This window comes from Talpa europaea (assembly GCF_964194135.1).
Source record: "Talpa europaea genome assembly, chromosome: 1".
NCBI classification, from domain to species: Eukaryota; Metazoa; Chordata; class Mammalia; order Eulipotyphla; family Talpidae; genus Talpa; species Talpa europaea.
In genome coordinates this window covers 44,937,298-44,953,796 of record NC_140073.1, presented here as the reverse complement: position 1 = coordinate 44,953,796, position 16,499 = coordinate 44,937,298, and the positions used below count along the sequence as shown (strand labels likewise).

General features: G+C 48.7%; 1 protein-coding gene across 3 annotated transcripts in view; it reads left to right on the top strand.

The window, feature by feature from the left end:
* The window catches only part of CLPB (ClpB family mitochondrial disaggregase), a gene marked incomplete at both ends in the record, with an annotated part of 136,833 nt that extends 120,576 nt beyond the window's left edge, over nt 1–16,257 (top strand). For all 3 annotated transcript variants that reach the window (XM_084245138.1, XM_084245139.1, XM_084245137.1), the window contains 9 exons: nt 876–953; nt 2,143–2,198; nt 7,353–7,397; nt 7,756–7,917; nt 13,518–13,674; nt 14,948–15,021; nt 15,184–15,303; nt 15,515–15,619; nt 16,021–16,257. In XM_084245138.1, the coding sequence (XP_084101264.1) occupies nt 876–953; nt 2,143–2,198; nt 7,353–7,397; nt 7,756–7,917; nt 13,518–13,674; nt 14,948–15,021; nt 15,184–15,303; nt 15,515–15,619; nt 16,021–16,257 (1,034 nt within the window). The remainder of the gene's footprint in view (nt 1–875; nt 954–2,142; nt 2,199–7,352; nt 7,398–7,755; nt 7,918–13,517; nt 13,675–14,947; nt 15,022–15,183; nt 15,304–15,514; nt 15,620–16,020) is intronic.
* Nucleotides 16,258–16,499: the final 242 nt, after the last annotated feature.

Genomic DNA, 16,499 nt, shown 5'->3' with positions numbered 1-16,499 from the left:
TGAGTGGTAAAATGCTGGCAGTTTTTCCAATGATACCTAGCAGATAGCAGGTTTAATAAATGGTTCTTCTGGTGGCTCTGCTCTTTTCCACCCTGCTCTTCCACTTGAGCGCTGCTTCTGAGCCTGCTTCTCCCACTTTGTAACTGGGCACTCGGTTTCCTCACCTTGAGTGCACAGCCCATGATTATATACTTCCTCCTGAAGAGGAGGGGTCAGGTCTCATTCTGGCAAAATTGGGCCCCCAGAGAATCTAGTACATATCTGTCTCATTCTCCCCATTGTCAATAGAGATGCTAACCAAGTGGCTTACCCTCCTGGGCGCTGAGCACCATACACCCTTGAGTAGCTTCCAGAAGGTACATTTGGCTGCATTTCCAGACAGTGGACTAGACCTTGGTTTCCCCAAATGGGAACAAGTCCAGAGCTCACACTCTAAATCCCCCAGTCCTGCCAGGGGGTCCTGCCTCTCCCATTTGCACAGGAGTAGACTCAGTGTACCACCATTGGTGAGTAGATTGGTAACCAGCCAAGAGCTAAAGTTCCTCTTGAATTCTCCTTCTCCAGCCCCCCACCCCCTTCACCTCCATTCACCATCCACCCGCCTTTCAGTTTCCCTGGCAACGCTGAGTGCTCATCCTGGAAAACTTTATCCGAAATCTGCTCTGGGCAGCTTTCCAAATCCATGCTAACCTGATTAGGTGTCTCTAGGGGCCTTGCCAGCTAATCAGATTAGGCAGCACTAATGGTAGTGAGGACTTTGAGTGGGCGCAGAGCAGTAAAACATATTGTATACTTAGTGATAATTATCCTGCCTTTTGTGTCATTGATTTATCTGCCTCCCTCCCCGTCCCCCCATCTCGTGTGTTTGGCCATAGCGATCCGAAGGAAGGAGAATGGCTGGTATGACGAAGAACACCCTCTGGTCTTCCTCTTCTTGGGATCATCTGGAATAGGTAACTGGGAGCAGAATCACCAGGGGGGAGGAGAGCTGGGGAAGCACACAGGCCCGACAGTCCCAGTTGAACCACCTCTAGTTCAACTACAAAACCATGACCTTCAAATTACAGAGCCAGCAAGGGGACTTTTTGTTTATGATCATGTCTCCTTAGGGACAGCTGGAATTATGCCCCTCCCTCTGGAAGCTATGGTACAGGACCTATTCTCCTGGAGAATTAGGAGCAGTCCCTTGGGATCTCCTCGCCCTGATACAGTCAGTCTGCAGACCCAGAGGCAGCCTTTTGGGTTGTACCACTTCCATTGCCAGCGCACTAACCTTATGCAGAACAGCCTGGGACACAACCCTTTAATGAGCTAAAGAAGGCCCCTGGTGGCCAGCACAGTGCTAGGTACATAGCTAACCTGGCTGCAGTAAAATGGGTGGATTATTTCTCAGGCCATTTGGGCTGGATTATATGAAGCATTCTCACCCCTTACTCTCTACCGTGACCTCAGGCACCTACCACCGTCACCATTCCCACCACCTCCCACCATTGTCTGGATAGGGAGCTTTGTGGGTTTGTTGCCTTACTTCCCCTCTCTCCCTCAGATGGAGGGTCCCAAAAGTTTCCCTCACCATGGTGCTATGATGCTATGGTACTGTAGAACTTGACTTCCTGTGGTGCACAGTGACCTCCGGAGGCTTCATCATCATACCTAATGGTACTTCAGAGCCTCCTCTTCTGGTATTGTCATTCCTTCTTTATGTTACAAACTCTGTGAAACCAAGGAGAGGTGCCTGTTATTCTCTCCCACCCTCTTCTTGGCATGTGGCTAGCAAGACCAGGAGTGTCTAGAGAGCTGCAGTGTATGGAGCCAGAAGGTCAGGGCATTCCTAAGAGAGGCAAGGTTTGTGCTGGGCTTGAAAGTACAAGAGGGCTCTGGATTATAAGACAACTTCCCATTTTTAGAATGTGGCTATAGTGAAGCCTCAGTCCCATCCACAGAAAAATCAAGTTGCAATGTAGACTTTCATGTTGGTCCCAGTTTCACCATTAATTCCCTCATTGAATTTGGGAGACTCACCAATCCTCAAAATTCCCATTTGTCAAATGTGTTATTTCCATTCATTACTAATTTTTTTCATTCCAGGTGTTAGTGATCTCTCCAGTCCTAATCCAATGTTTCTCCCTTCCTTCTTACTAGGAAAAACAGAGCTAGCCAAACAGACAGCCAAATATATGCACAAAGATGCCAAAAAGGTAAGGACTAAGCCTGATCTCCAGGTCATGGAGACTGCACCACTTCTGCTAATCTAAAATCTCCTAGGCTTCCTGGATTTGGCAATAGCCTATCAAAAAGATGGGCCTTTGCCTAGGAAGCAGATCTCAGCCCTCGTCCCAACTTGGCCATCAAGTATTCCAAGAATTGGGCAAGTTATCAACCTTCTTTGAATCTCAGTTTCTTCATCTATGAAATAGGGAAAATAATCCTTGCTCTTCATGACTCATGAGAGACCTAGTGAAATTTATCCATACAATATTTTCAAGCATCTATTCTGTGCCAGGAATTGTTCTAGATACTGATAGTATAGCATTGATTAAGACATTCTCCCTGCCCTGAGGAGCTTAGTCTGGAGAGGGAATCAGCTTCAGAAACATACTGTTACTGTCCAGTGCCATCACTGCCATGCTAGAGGGGATCTTAGGGCATAATGGAGAAAACAAGCAGAGAAAAGAGGATACCTTCCTGCTCTCTCCATTCTATATGAGCTTTTAAACATGGTCTTGTATGCCCTTGGTTGTGGGACAGTCACACTCCCGTTTCCTCTGTGACTCAGAGCCCTGGATTCACAATAGGAGAGGGCGGTCCCATCCCACTCATGCCCCTTTCCAAGGTCCGTTCATTGGGACTTTCTAGACTCACAGGATTTTGCTGTCATGCAGAAAGCAGAGAGAATTGTCAGAGTAATCATTGGAGATTGCAGAAACATTTCAACTATAGCCAAACATTCTTCTACTAGCCTTCCTAGTATGGAGGCTGAGGCTCCCCCTTTCCCCAACACTAGATGCCCTTGCCTGGTTTGGAAAGTCTCCCCAGCTGGGGCAATAAGGTGTTGCTCAGGTCGCAACTGGCCATTTGGCCCCAAAAGCACAAAGTCCTGTCTTCTGTCCTGCTTTAGGCTTAACTGCCCTCTTGCCACCTCCCTGAGAGCCTGGCAGCCGCAGAAATGAGGTAGCTCAGACTGTCCTCCTGTGTCGCATCCACATCCCTTGTCTGACATAACTAGCTGGAGGCTCCTCAGCCTCCTTACCTCTGCCAGTGGCTAAGGGCTGCCTCAGCCAAAGCCAGAACAGACCCACTTGCCAGGCAGGCAGGCAAGAAGCAGTGCATGGCATGCTAATATGCTCCAACTGAAATAGCATTTTTAGGATAATTCATCAGGTTGGCAGCAATTGAAACAATTAGCACTCTGGAAAGGGCCATAAACTAGCAAGACTATTAGGGAAGATGCAGTTACAGGCAGGAACCACCTGATTAGGGATGAAGAATTCTGAGTGGTTTAATTTTAATACTGTCAGAAAGGTTAATATTTAATTACAAATTATAATCTCCTTATCCAAGCTGTCTTAATATGTCTTCATACACAGTGGAAGTAGAAGAAAGTATCTGCCAACTTACTGGTGTGGAAAGGAGAAGGGACTTGTTAAAAGATTGATGATGCATCTGTTTAGTTATAGGCTCATTCACACTTGTGCAGGGTGTCCTGAAAGGGTGAGGAGGGCATCCTTCTCCACATGCCTGGCCTAGAAGGAAGGAACACCATCGCCCCTTGGTGACAGGCTGGGTAGTCCAGGTTCTGGTGCCAGCCTTTCCTTGGCTCAGGTTCCAGTTCTGCTTTTTACTGGCTGCTTAAAGTTTCAGCTCTCTTGCTTCAAAGCTCTAAGGTTGTCATGAGGATCTGGTGAGATCATGTGAGTCACAGCTCATTCAGGTCTAGCATATTCCAGGTGCCTGCTGGTCATTTCCAGGCCAGTGGTCATTTCATTTAGTCAGCCCCACTTTGCCCTGTGCCTGGACAGAGCACTTTCCACACCCTATTCCTCAGGTCCTGGAGGTGTCAGGTACCCTTGTTAGACCTGTAGCACAGGAAGGCAGGTCTTAAACATCTGGTCATATGACCAGAAAATGTCTATGCTAAACATTCTGTTTCTGTCTCGTATTTATTCATCTCTGCGTACACTACCCTGGCAGCCTGTCTGCTGTCTTAGTTGATCTGTGAGGAGGACAGATCCTGAATTAGACCTACTCTTCAGATGAGAAAACTGAGACCCTGTAACATTAAGGATGTATCAAGGTCACTTGGTAAAGGAAGAAGGGGGATCCTCAATGCCGTTGTTTTCATCTACAATAACAGGTGACATTGTAAATGTGTCATTTTGTACCCATTTCACATTGGGAAATGAGAAACTTGAGAAAACCAATATGAGCATCCACATATTTTATTTTTAAATCATAACTTTTGAGCTTCTATAGAAACTCATGACCTGTGCTAACTCTGTGAGGCAACTCATTATAGAATCTGTTTAGCATAGACATTTTCTGGCCATATGACCAGATAAACATCTGCCTTCCTGTACTACAAGTCTAATAAGTGTACCTGACACCTCCAGGACCTGAGGAATAGGGTGTGGAAAGTGCTCTGTCCAGGCCCAGGGCAAAGTGGGGCTGACTAAATGAAATGACCACTGGCCAGGGAGTCAGTGACTTGAAACTGAATTCTGACTCTCTGATCTTTAGCTTCCTCATTGATAAAGAGTCACTAATCCCTCTGGGTCTTGCTGTCTCAAAAGGCACTGTTTGCATATTTTTATAATTTCTTTGTCAGATCTTTGAGCTTCTTTATTTTCCCATTAGTCTGTACTGTTTCTATCAAATTGAGCAGCCTTGTTAACTTCCACTAGGGTTAATAATTTTAATAATCCTTGAGAAAGAACCTTCATGGCATTCTGTGATTTCATTATGAAATAATGACCCCTAAGACTTTTGGTTGGATGGCAGTATGACAAAAGAATAAAGGGTCTGAGTCCAACTGCCTAGGTTCAAATCCCAATTCTAAACTACTGTGTGGACTTGGCTGGGATCTCTGCTTACATGACTTTTCTTATCTGTAAAACAAGTTCGATAAAGGTGCCTAGCTCATTGGACTGTTATGAAGGTTAAAGGAGATGTTATAAAATGCTAAACATCGTTCTTGGCACATAGTAAGCAACCAATATATGTTGAATATTACTGTCATTATTATTGCCTCACTTTTAGATAACCTCAAACTAAGCTCATGGGAAACTAAAATTCTTCCAGCCAAGAAAACCAAGCCCATGTTCAAAGTTGCATAGAAAATCAGTAGAAGAGGGCCTCCCCGGTGGCACAGCAGTTGAGCGCTGGGTTGCGAAGCTGCCCGAAGCCTCCGCGGTGCCGGTTCAATCCCCGGCTGCTTCCCGGCCCCCGGAGGAGGGTCCCACATGGCGTGCAGACCTCTCCTGCCGCCCGCAGCTCCCCTCAGCAGTGTACTTTGGTCCTTCTGCCTGCTCTGCTCCCCGCTCTGGTTCTGGTGAATTCTTCTGACTGTACCCAGTGCTTGTATAAATAAATAAATAAATCTTAAAAAAAAAAATCAGTGAAAGAACTGGGAACCTGGCTCCCCTTGACACAAGTAAGCACTGGAGTCTGTACTCCTGGTATCCTGTGACATTGATTGATATTTGGACACAGACCTTAGAACTCTTCAGATGAAGACTATCCAGAGCCCAGCTTTAGCTTATTGACATCAGGAAATATGAGGCAACAGAATATAGTGGCTAAGGGCACAGACTTGGAGTCAGATTGCCAAGTTTGGGTGATCTTGGGCATATTACTTTATTCGTGACTTAGTTTTCTCATCTGTAAAGTGGGAATAATAATAGTACCTCATAGACTTGTACATGTCTAAGCCTTTGGTGGCTTGCTTAAAACATTGTCAGGCATATAGTAAGCTCTAAGTGACTGTCGGCTTTTATCATCGGCTACCCATCTCATGGCCTCCAACCCATTGCCTCCTCTGGGCAGCACTTCAGCTTCTTCATGGCCATCTTCCCACCCTCTCTGAAGTGTGTTTCTCTTGGCTGAGTTGCCTGAGGCCTCTGGAAAAGCTGGCTGGTTCCCATGTGCTCTGATAACAGTCTCACCACCACCACCCCCCATACACACATATGAACTTAACAAGTTTCCTAAGCCTGTGTCCACCTCTTAGGTTAGGCCTTTTCCTCAGGGAGAGGAGCCAATGCCCAGTGTTACATTGGAGGAAATGAAAGCTCAAGAGAGAGAGACAACATACCCAAGGCCACACAGACAGTAGCAATACTAGGACTGAAAACTGAGTCCCCTGGCTCCAGCCCTGGGCTCTTTCTGTCACCCTCTACCTCAGGTGCAGGATGTTGAACTAGATGTGCATCACTGAGAGAATATCCAACCAGCAGCCAAGCTAGAATATGGCCCAAATTTCAGACATACCTACCTCAGGGACTTGGGCGCCCGTGATCCTCAAATCTCAGGACAAGTGGAAAGATCCCCAGATCTCAGATGGAAATGTGTGCCAGTGCAAAAAGAGCCTGGAGAGACTGGGTGACAAGACAAGCACCTGTGAATGCCCTTATAACTCCCTAAATTCCGTAAAGAAGTGGGCACTCAGCCTGTGTTAACTGTGGGACCTGCAAAGTGGTCTCTCTCCCTGGAGCTAATCGTGTTCTAGCCTCACCCCAGGAGACCGCTCCCAGAAATCACTCCTAAGGCAACCAGTAGGAAGCTTTTAGATCAAATGAAGAAATATAAATGAATTAAAATGTTTATTATTTTAAAAGAAAACTAAACTCAAAGGGATGTGTCCCCCCATTCAGACTTGCAAAGTTGAAGGCTCAAGATACTTGTTGCCCCCCTCAGTCTCATCAGGAGTATCACCGATCAGGACTGACTTTGTTCATGTCTGCCTGGCCCACTCGATGGATAGAACCCAAGATGCATTCACTGTTGTGGCTCTAGTGCCCAGCACACACAGGATGCCCTCAGGAGATGCGGGAGGGGTGCATGGGTGGGTGATGTGGTAATCAGATCATTAGTAGCCTGCCTGAGAAAAGAGACATTCTGAGCCATATTTAGAATGGCAAGAACATGACTTGGGTTTATTAAAATAGGAGATGAGGGAACTGTAGAAGATAAGTACACTGTAAAGGAGGCAAGAAGCCAGAAAAAATACATCAGAAAAAAGATCTTGGGGTTGTGTGGTCTGAAGTAGAGGTGATGTTTGAGATGCCCTCCTCCTCAGCCCTTCTCTCTACCTTCCTACCTCCACATGGACTTGGTGCCTGCTTCCTTCCACACAGGGCTTCATCAGGCTGGACATGTCTGAGTTCCAGGAGCGTCATGAGGTAAGGGAGAGTCCTCGGTGAAACATGATTTGGAGGGCCTGTCAACATAACTCTGCTTGGATATTTTTGTGGCTTGTCATGTGGGCCTGAGGTCATTCCAGCAGCCTTGGGATTTGTCCTTGGGGGCCTATGTGTACAGTAGGGTTACTGGTCTGTTTTGCTCTGAAGAATAAACATTAAAAAGATGTATCCACTCTCCCGTCACTGTAGGATTCCTCCATCCCAGGAAGGAGACAGCCTGACTGTCCTTATTGAGCCAGGCCATCTCAGTGTAGAAGCCATCTTCCTGTGCATGCCCCAGACCAGGAACTAAACAGCATAGAAAGGCCTCCCTAACACATATCCTTCCTTCCTTCAGGTGGCCAAGTTTATCGGGTCTCCACCAGGCTACATCGGCCACGAGGAGGGTGGCCAGCTGACCAAGAAGCTGAAGCAGTGCCCCAATGCCGTGGTGCTCTTTGATGAGGTGGACAAGGCCCATCCAGATGTGCTCACCATCATGCTGCAGCTGTTTGATGAGGTTAAAATCAGCTTGGGCTGGCATGGAGGAGGGGGACTTTTAATAACAGAGGCCGGTCATTCCGCAACTTTCTGCCCCATCTGTACATTCAGTCCCTTAGCAGATTAGCTTCACCCCCTTTCTCTCCTGGGACCCAGGCTGGTCACTTGAGGAAAGAAGAACTGAATTTTTTTTACTGCCCAGGCTGCCTTCTAGAGACAGAGTGGGGTAGAGGTGGAGAGAAAGTGAGAGATACCTCCAAGTTCCATCCTCCATCGCTAGGCATCAGTTTGGATCTCATGTGACAAAGAAAGAGACTGGATCTAAGATAAGCTCCACTAACCCTTCTGACTCAGATAGCTCCTGCCCTTCCCTATGTGTCAAAATTGTTTCCACCGGTTCTATAAAATGTTAGTAAAGTTGGTGCTGCTTATGCTGATGATGACATGGTGCTGCTCTGGCTCCCAGAGTCCCTCTCTCCTGAGGAACTCCAAGCTCATCACAAACTGAACAGCCCTCCCCACTTGTGGAGTGAGCTCTAAACCAGGAGCGCTCACTCTTTTATCTCGTATATTCTTTATACTAAGCTTGTACTGAGATTATACAGATATTATTAATCATCACAATAACCAGGCAAGGTAGAAACTCATTTTTTTTACAGATGAAGAAGTTGACACTGAGAGGTTGTAAATGACTCGTCCAAGGCCACAGAGCTGCTGTGTGGGGAACCAGGGTTGGGCCACAGATATAGCTGATCTAGTGCCCCAGTTCTCTACCACCCCTGACCTTGGGGTGGGAGGGCTTATGATCACACAAGAAGTTAGCCTCTGACTTTCTCAGGAACTCGAGGAGACAAGGGCAGGACAAAGGATGAGGCTTCTCTTCTACCCCCATGCAGGGACTATATTAACCAGCACGGGCCAGGTAGAGTCCAACCCAACTTTCCACTAAGCATTTTCTGGGAAAACAAATAAAGTTCTGCTTCCCATGTCACTAGTGCACTTGATGAGGTACCAAGACTGGAAGGCCCAGATCTAAATGTCCCCATAGCTGCCATTGCCTTCCTCACCCGGCCCAGCATCCTTGTCCTGGCCCCAGTTTTGATATTGTTTTTCTAGCCCCTCACCTGTTCCCTATCCCCACACCTCCTATTGAAGACTAAAGGCTAGTCCTTCAAAGGTCATGTAGTTTTCTGCCCCCGTACTCTGAGACCTCTGTCCCAGCCTCTTGAGTGCACTCAGGTGCACAGCCATGGACCAGACCTAGGCCTGTCCTCCAGGTGCTCCCTGCCTAGTAGACAGGTAGAAAGGAATTGTGACAATAATGCACATTTTTGCACTCTTCTAAGAAATATAGATATATCAATTCATTTAGTCCTCCCAACAACACTATGAAGTGTTGCTGCCCCCATGTAACAGATGTGCGCACTGAAATAAAGTGAGGTAACTGATTTGCCTAGATTCAAACACAGGCAGTCCGATTCCAGAGTCTGCAGCTTAAATAATAACTACAGCTAGGATCAAGAGAGACAGGTAGATAGGTGCCTGGGATTGCATCCTAGGCCCAGAAGGAGTGACAACTGCCGGCTGAAACACAGTCAGCCCCACCTGGAAGATGCTCACCCACCAAGTGTAGCCCTACCCATACCTCCCCTGCTGCCGTCACCCCACTGGCTACTTTTTGGGAGTTGATTATTCCTCCTGCAACCCCCACCAGCATACAAGAGTTTCTGGCATTTGTGCCCTCAGTCCTATTGACCAAAGTTGCCATCCAAGTTTATGCATCGATATGCTCTAGGAAGACAGGGACCTGGTCTCACTCCAGCTGTTCCCAGAGTCCCATCACAGGGGAAAGGCTCTGTTGACTAACTTAATTAAGCAGTAACTCAGCAAACCTTCCAACGATGAATAGTGTTTGGCAGATAGACAGAGTGGAGAAGGGCCAGACAGACGCCTAGTCTGCAGAAGCATGGGGTCTGACACAGCCTGGTGTCTGCATCTGTCTGGGACTACTGCACTGCAGAGGACAGTGGGGTAAAGTAGTGGCAACAAGGTGGGTAAGGCCGGGGGGCGGAGGGGCAGTTACAATGTGAAGAAGTATGGATTTACTTGGTAGATCCTAAAGAACCTCTAAGACTGTAAGCAAGAGGGAAATGTGATGAGGGTTCACCTTATAAAGAGCCTAAAGGTAGTGGGGAGAGAAGGGGAACCAATGATGTTCCTGCTAAAGCAAGGGCCATGGGATGGGGAGAGCTTCCAGAAAGTGAACTTGCAGGACTTTGTGTTGGATGGGAGAGAGGGAGGACTCAAGGATGACCAGTGGTGGGATTTCTGGCCCAGGGGATAGGATTGCTGTTGTTGCCTCCCACGCAGGCAGAGTGCAGGAGAATGAGCAACAGATGGGTGAGGAAGATGAGGAGCTAAGGTTGGAATTGTTGTGAGATGCCTGAGGCACAGCCAGATATTCATGGGGCCATTGCTCAGCGGTAGAGGCCTGGGGCTTAGGAGAGTTCTGGACAGGAAGTACAGATTAAGGACTGCTTCAGCACAGAGAGGGGAACGGAGGCCACACACACAAAGGGATGCAACCTCTTAATTAGGGAGAGAAAAGAGGGTCAAAGGGGGGTGCAATTATATGGGGAATATAACCAAAATGAAAATGCGTATACATTGTGCAAAAATGAAAAATGATGTAAGAATTATATTAAAAAAATTTAAAATTAAAAAAAAAAAAGAACCTGGGACCTACCTGGAAAGAGTCAAAGAGGGAAATCCCAAAGAGGTAGGAGGCAAATCAAATCTGTGTATTCATGTGATTCTCTGTGAGGCAGAGAGGATGCAGACAGACAGACAGACAGTCATTAGGCCTGCCTCTGTGTTCATGAATGAGTGGGGAGTGAGTGTGTGCTGGTGAGTGCTGTGCTGGGCTGAGAAGCCAGTACCAAGAGGTGTAAGAGCAGCTAATCCAGTGGAGAGGCTTGAGGGAAGCCATCCCCATTCCCACCCAGGATGTACCCCAAGCCTAGATGCAGAAAGGTAGGAGTCTCTATGCAGGACTACTGCAGGTAGTGCCCAGGGAGCCTGACCTCTGCTCCCTATGACGATTCATACAAGAAACTACAGGCGAGTAGCCCTATAACCCTGGGGGGAGCATTTGCATTCCACTCAGTGGCAGGTGGGTCGGTGACAGCTCCTTCTTTGGGCCACATCTTTATTACCAAGGGCTCTGAGGAAGGAGGCATGAGCACCGTGGAAGTCACCCTTTGGGTCAGTCATGCGCTGCACCTGCTCCCCTCGCCCACCTGGGACCCATCTGCAGCCCGGTTATGAGCGCAGCTTTGATCTCTCAGAATGAAATTGCTGCCAAGTTATTGCTCTGGCCAGTGCAGCAGTGTGTGAACTCAGTCCTCAGGGTGAGCTCTGTGAGGTGAGTGGGGAGCACACAGTGTCATAATCATGTGCTTGGGCACATCACACACACACTCAGGCCTGGTCCCAAACTAAAATTGCGCTGAGTAGATCCTCTGGTGGTGGCATCCATAGGCAAGGGGTGAAGCAGAAAGCTAATGGCAAAAGCTCAAGAACACCCACCCATCGCACCTTTGCCTTTTCCCCAGGACAGGAATTAGGAGAGTGACCAGGACCTAGATCTCCATGCCCACTTTGGACCACTCTCTGGGAGGCCTCTGCCAAGAACCAGTGGAAAGCGAGGCTGTAAATCACTTGGTACTGTGTCCAGCACACAGGTGCTCAGTTAATGCATAGTGCTTCCCCCTTTGGCTCTGAGGGCCAGTGCTGGTCTGCCATTGCATTGACTTTGGAAGCAAGTGCTGACCCTGAAGAGGTTGGTTACGGCTGGGGCAGGACCCAGCATCGCTGCTCAGGCAGGAGCCAACAGGCTGAGGCCAGTGACCTATCCTCAGGGCCATATTGTCCAGCCTACAGAAACCATGCTTTGTCTGCAACCCAGGTAGCGCTCTCTCTTCCCACTCCCCCAGTTGCTTCTTTCCAGTGAGGATCAGAGGCAAACTGAATTTGACAGAAGCCTAAAAACTATTTAGGGAAAGAAACTTACACAAGGCCTCATTTATCCAGCTATGATGGTCTCACCTCAGTAGCCTCATACAGAGGGAAGGCCATGGATTCTGGAATTACACATATACTTCCACTCTCACTTCTATTTTCTAGCTGTGAAACCGTGAATGAGTGACTGAACATTTCTGAGGCAGTGTCCTGATAGGGTTGTGAGGATTCAGGCAAGTGCCAGCACTTAGGGGGTGAGGCGCAGCCATGCATGGAGAGCACTGAGGAGGCCACTGTGGTGGAGGTGGGGGTGCCCATCAGGTTCCACTGCTGTGACTCCATCAATTTCTCTCAGTGAGTCTCTAGCTTTTGTTATGAAAAACTGTAAGGTACACTTATGCGGTGATATATTGGAGGTTGGTTGCATGGATGGAGCACCTTGCCCTTGAACTGAATGGCCAAAAACAGCTATACTTTTCTCATTCTTCTATCGCCTCTCTCTGCTGTTGCTTCTGTCCTCTTCCCTTGGTGCAGCTCCAGTATAGATAGATGTTTGCTTTTTCGTGTCTAGAAAGAGCTGAGTATTCCAAAGAAAAGCCCCCCAGGTGGCTAAAAGAAGAACCTTAATTTCTATCCCTCTCTGTCAGGCCAGAGAATGGCCCCAAAGAAGCAGACATTATACTTGTTTCAATTCATTTCACTCTTTTTTTTTTTTTTTTTTAAAGAGAAGATTCATGCTCATTTGGATATTTTTCCCTTTTCTCTCTTCCCAGTTGGGATGATGAGTTATTTTTTTAAAGATTTATTTATGCATACAAGAACTGGAGTGTAGACCAGAGGTGCAGGACAAACAGGATTCATCAGAGAGAGAGGGGAGCAGAACAGGTGGATCTACTGGAATACACTGTTGAGGGGAGCAGTGGGCAAGTTAGGAGAGGTCTGCTGCACCATGTGGGTAGCTCCCTGGCTGGGGATCGAACTCGTGCTATAGTGGCTATGGATAGTATCATAGGTTGTGTCTTAATGCCTTGCGCCACCAGGGAGGCCCTCATTTTGCTCATTTTGATTATTTGTATGTATATAAAATAAGGATCTGCTACACTAATAACAGTTGTAATACCACAGCATGGTGCAGTAAGGGACTTTCATCAGTATCACCATGTCCCCACAGTGGCTGGCTGTTGAATACCCTTCTCTGAACTCCTGTGCAACCTGGGCCTCCCTTTACCCCAACACTTAACCCAGTGAATTGTCACTTGGCATTGCTTCTTTCCTGGATGTTGCTCCTCTAAAGTGGGAGCATAATCGAAGGCTCAGTGAGTTCCTAGTTAACCCAACACAGAGCCTCGTCCAGAGAGAGCCACCAAGAAAGTGTGTTGAGTGGATGCATGTGTTAACTCAGGCTGATTTCTGAGCTCCGGAGGTGACTGACTACCCTGAGGGATGCCAACAGGTGGGTGCAGTCTGGCCTGGAGGTGCTCTCAGTGGGTGCAGCAGCTGCTGCCCAGGCCTGGGGGATACACAGGGGTTCTGGACAAACTTCCCAGAAAAACTGCCCAGTCTTATGCTCCCTGACCGTGTCATCTCTGCTCCTTCCAGGGCCGGCTGACAGATGGCAAAGGGAAGACCATTGACTGCAAGGATGCCATCTTCATCATGACCTCTAATGTGGCCAGTGATGAGATCGCACAACACGCCCTGCAGCTGAGGCAGGAAGCTCTGGAGATGAGCCATAACCGTATCGCCGAGAACCTTGGTAGGGTACAGGACCTGAGTTGTCTGGGCAACTGGGCAGGTAACCAGGCCGCAAACTCATCTTCTGGGGGCAAGAATGGTATTGGGGTCCAAGGTCCAGGTGAGAGTCCTGGTTGGCAGTTTTGTCCCTGGTAGGCACTGCCCAGACACCAAACTTGTACCAGATAATAGAGACAGAGTCAGGCCTCCCTGGTGGCGCAGGGGGTTGAGCACAGCACTGTGAGGCTGTCCGTGGCCTTTGCAGCATGAGTTCGATACCCGGCTGGCTGGGGAGCAACCCACATGGCACAGCAGACCTCTCCTGTCTCGCCTACTCCTTCCCTCACTAGTGTATTTCGGTACATCTGCCTGTTCTGCTGCCCGCTCTCTCTGGTGAATCTTCTCACCCACCGCAACTCTGGCCCGTACCCCAGTTCTTTAAAAGAAAAAAAGTTAAATAGAGACAGATTTCCTCAAGAAAGCGCCAGGTCTGTTGGGTGACAGGAAAGCTCCCGATAGAAGAATGGACAGAGACATCCAAGGAGAGGCCAGGGCTTTAGGGACTGAGGAGACATACACTCAGCAGATAATGACATTTGAGTACAATGAAGGGATGTCAGATCAGAAACTACAGAGATGGATACCCCCTTTTTTATCCAGAAGATTCCTGTGTCGATGGGCCCTGGAAAGGAGCGCATTGGGGCAGCTCTCCTGCCCACCTGTGACTATGCAGGTGCTTCTCTTCACCGTCTCCCCTTGCAAAGCAACAGAGTTAGCTTTTCTCCCAAGGCTACCCACCTGTGACTATGTAGGCCTCTCTTAACAAACCTGTCCCTTCCCAGGACAGCTCTTTCTGCCTGCCTGTGTCTGTGCAAGCATCCTTTAGCATCCTTTACTTCCCTTCCCTTTTTACAATAAACCTGCCCTTTGAGCTTTTTTTTTTTTTTTTTTTTTTTTTAAAGGAGGGGCATATCAGACAGGAGGCCATGTCTTACCTTTCTATTTAGGACTGAGCCCTCTAGGCCTCTTCTTCCAAATCAGAAATTGTCTTGATCCTCTCTCTTCTTCTCCCCACTCCCCTCCTTCATATCTAAGGAACTCCAGGCTTTGTGGCACATGAGGTCTGGAAGGGCCTCGGAAAGTACCAAGGCCCAGGGAGCCTGGGGCCTTGACCAGGATCACACAGACCATCAGGAACAAGACCAGGGCTCTTCATGGATGGGGCTAAGGGACAGCACAGCTCCTAACGGTCCTTAGGTGTATGGAGTAGGCAGTTTATGATTATCTTTCCACAGGTGATGTCCAGATGAATGACAAGATCACCATCTCAAAGAACTTCAAGGAGAATGTGATTCGTCCCATCCTAAAAGTAAGAGGCCTTTGTCCTTCTGCTACAGTCTCTGGTGGGGAGAGTGGGGAGATCCTCTTCGCCATCCTAAAGATATAGAATTCTCCCCATCTTCCCCACTGGGGTCCAATAATTCCTTCTACTCCCTCTGAGTCACTGAGCACTTTTAATCTGACCCTGCAGGCCCACTTCCGGAGGGATGAGTTTCTGGGACGAATCAATGAGATTGTCTACTTCCTCCCCTTCTGCCACTCAGAACTCATCCAGCTAGTCAACAAGGAACTGAACTTCTGGGCCAAGAGAGTAAGAACAAGGGCTACCCATGATGGGGACAGGACCTCTGCCCACTGGAAATCAGGGTACACTGGGCTGGGAGCACCCCCTCTCCAAAATGGGTCACAAAGTGGAGTAGGGTCAAGAACTCTGGGGGCACTGGTCTCACACGGGCCCAGGCCTCAGGCGAGAGTGATGGAAAGCACAGGGCCACATGCAGGCACTCTCTCTCCTGTCTCAGGCCAAGCAGAGGCACAACATCACACTGCTCTGGGACCGCGAAGTGGCAGATGTGTTGGTCGACGGCTACAATGTGCACTATGGCGCCCGCTCAATCAAGCATGAGGTGAGCGCAGGGGCCACACCTCCCTCCCTGGTGCCCCAAGACCCAATCCCTTTCTCCCAGCCTTTCTCCCTAGATTTTGGCTGCTGGGATTATCCATATTGCAGAGCAGATGCCCCTTGAAAACCCAAAACAGTGTGAGCAAGTAAAACCCCTGTCCTGGAGACAACTGAATATGAGCCCCTACCAGGATGGGAAACTGAGTTAGGAGTCTCAGGCTCTGACATCACTGAGTCTTGAGCACAGTCCTGCAAGCTGTGAGTTGTTAGTTGCACACTGCAGGTAAGAAAGCAAGCTCAGAGGTTTGTCTTGTCCAAGTAGTAAGTGACAGAGTCTGGCCTCTGGGCTCAGGCCCAGGCTGGCCTGTGTAGCAGCAGTGACAGCCACTGCCCCTGCACTTGCAGGTAGAGCGCCGCGTGGTGAACCAGCTGGCCGCCGCCTACGAACAGGACCTGCTGCCAGGGGGCTGCACTCTGCGCATCACCGTAGAGGACTCAGACAAGCAGTTACTCAAGAACCCTGAGCTGCCCTCACCCCAAGCTGAGAAACGCCCTCCCAAACTGAGGCTGGAGATCATTGATAAAGACAGCAAGACCCACAAACTGGACATCCGAGCGCCACTACACCCTGAAAAGGTGTGATTCACCCTCTACCTTCTACTACCTGCCTGTCCGTGCCCTCAGCACCCAATAAAGGCCCCCCGGCTGTGGCATGGCAACTGACCTACCTGCCCTCCTGCCTCTCCCTCCTCTCCAGCAGGCCTAAAGCCGCTTGCCTCCTCACAGCCCCCTAAAAAACCCTCCTCAACCCCAGAGTCTAAAGCAGGAATTTTGCTCTCCCCCAGCCCCTCATTGTGGGTCCAAAACCTGCTGATAAGCCTCAG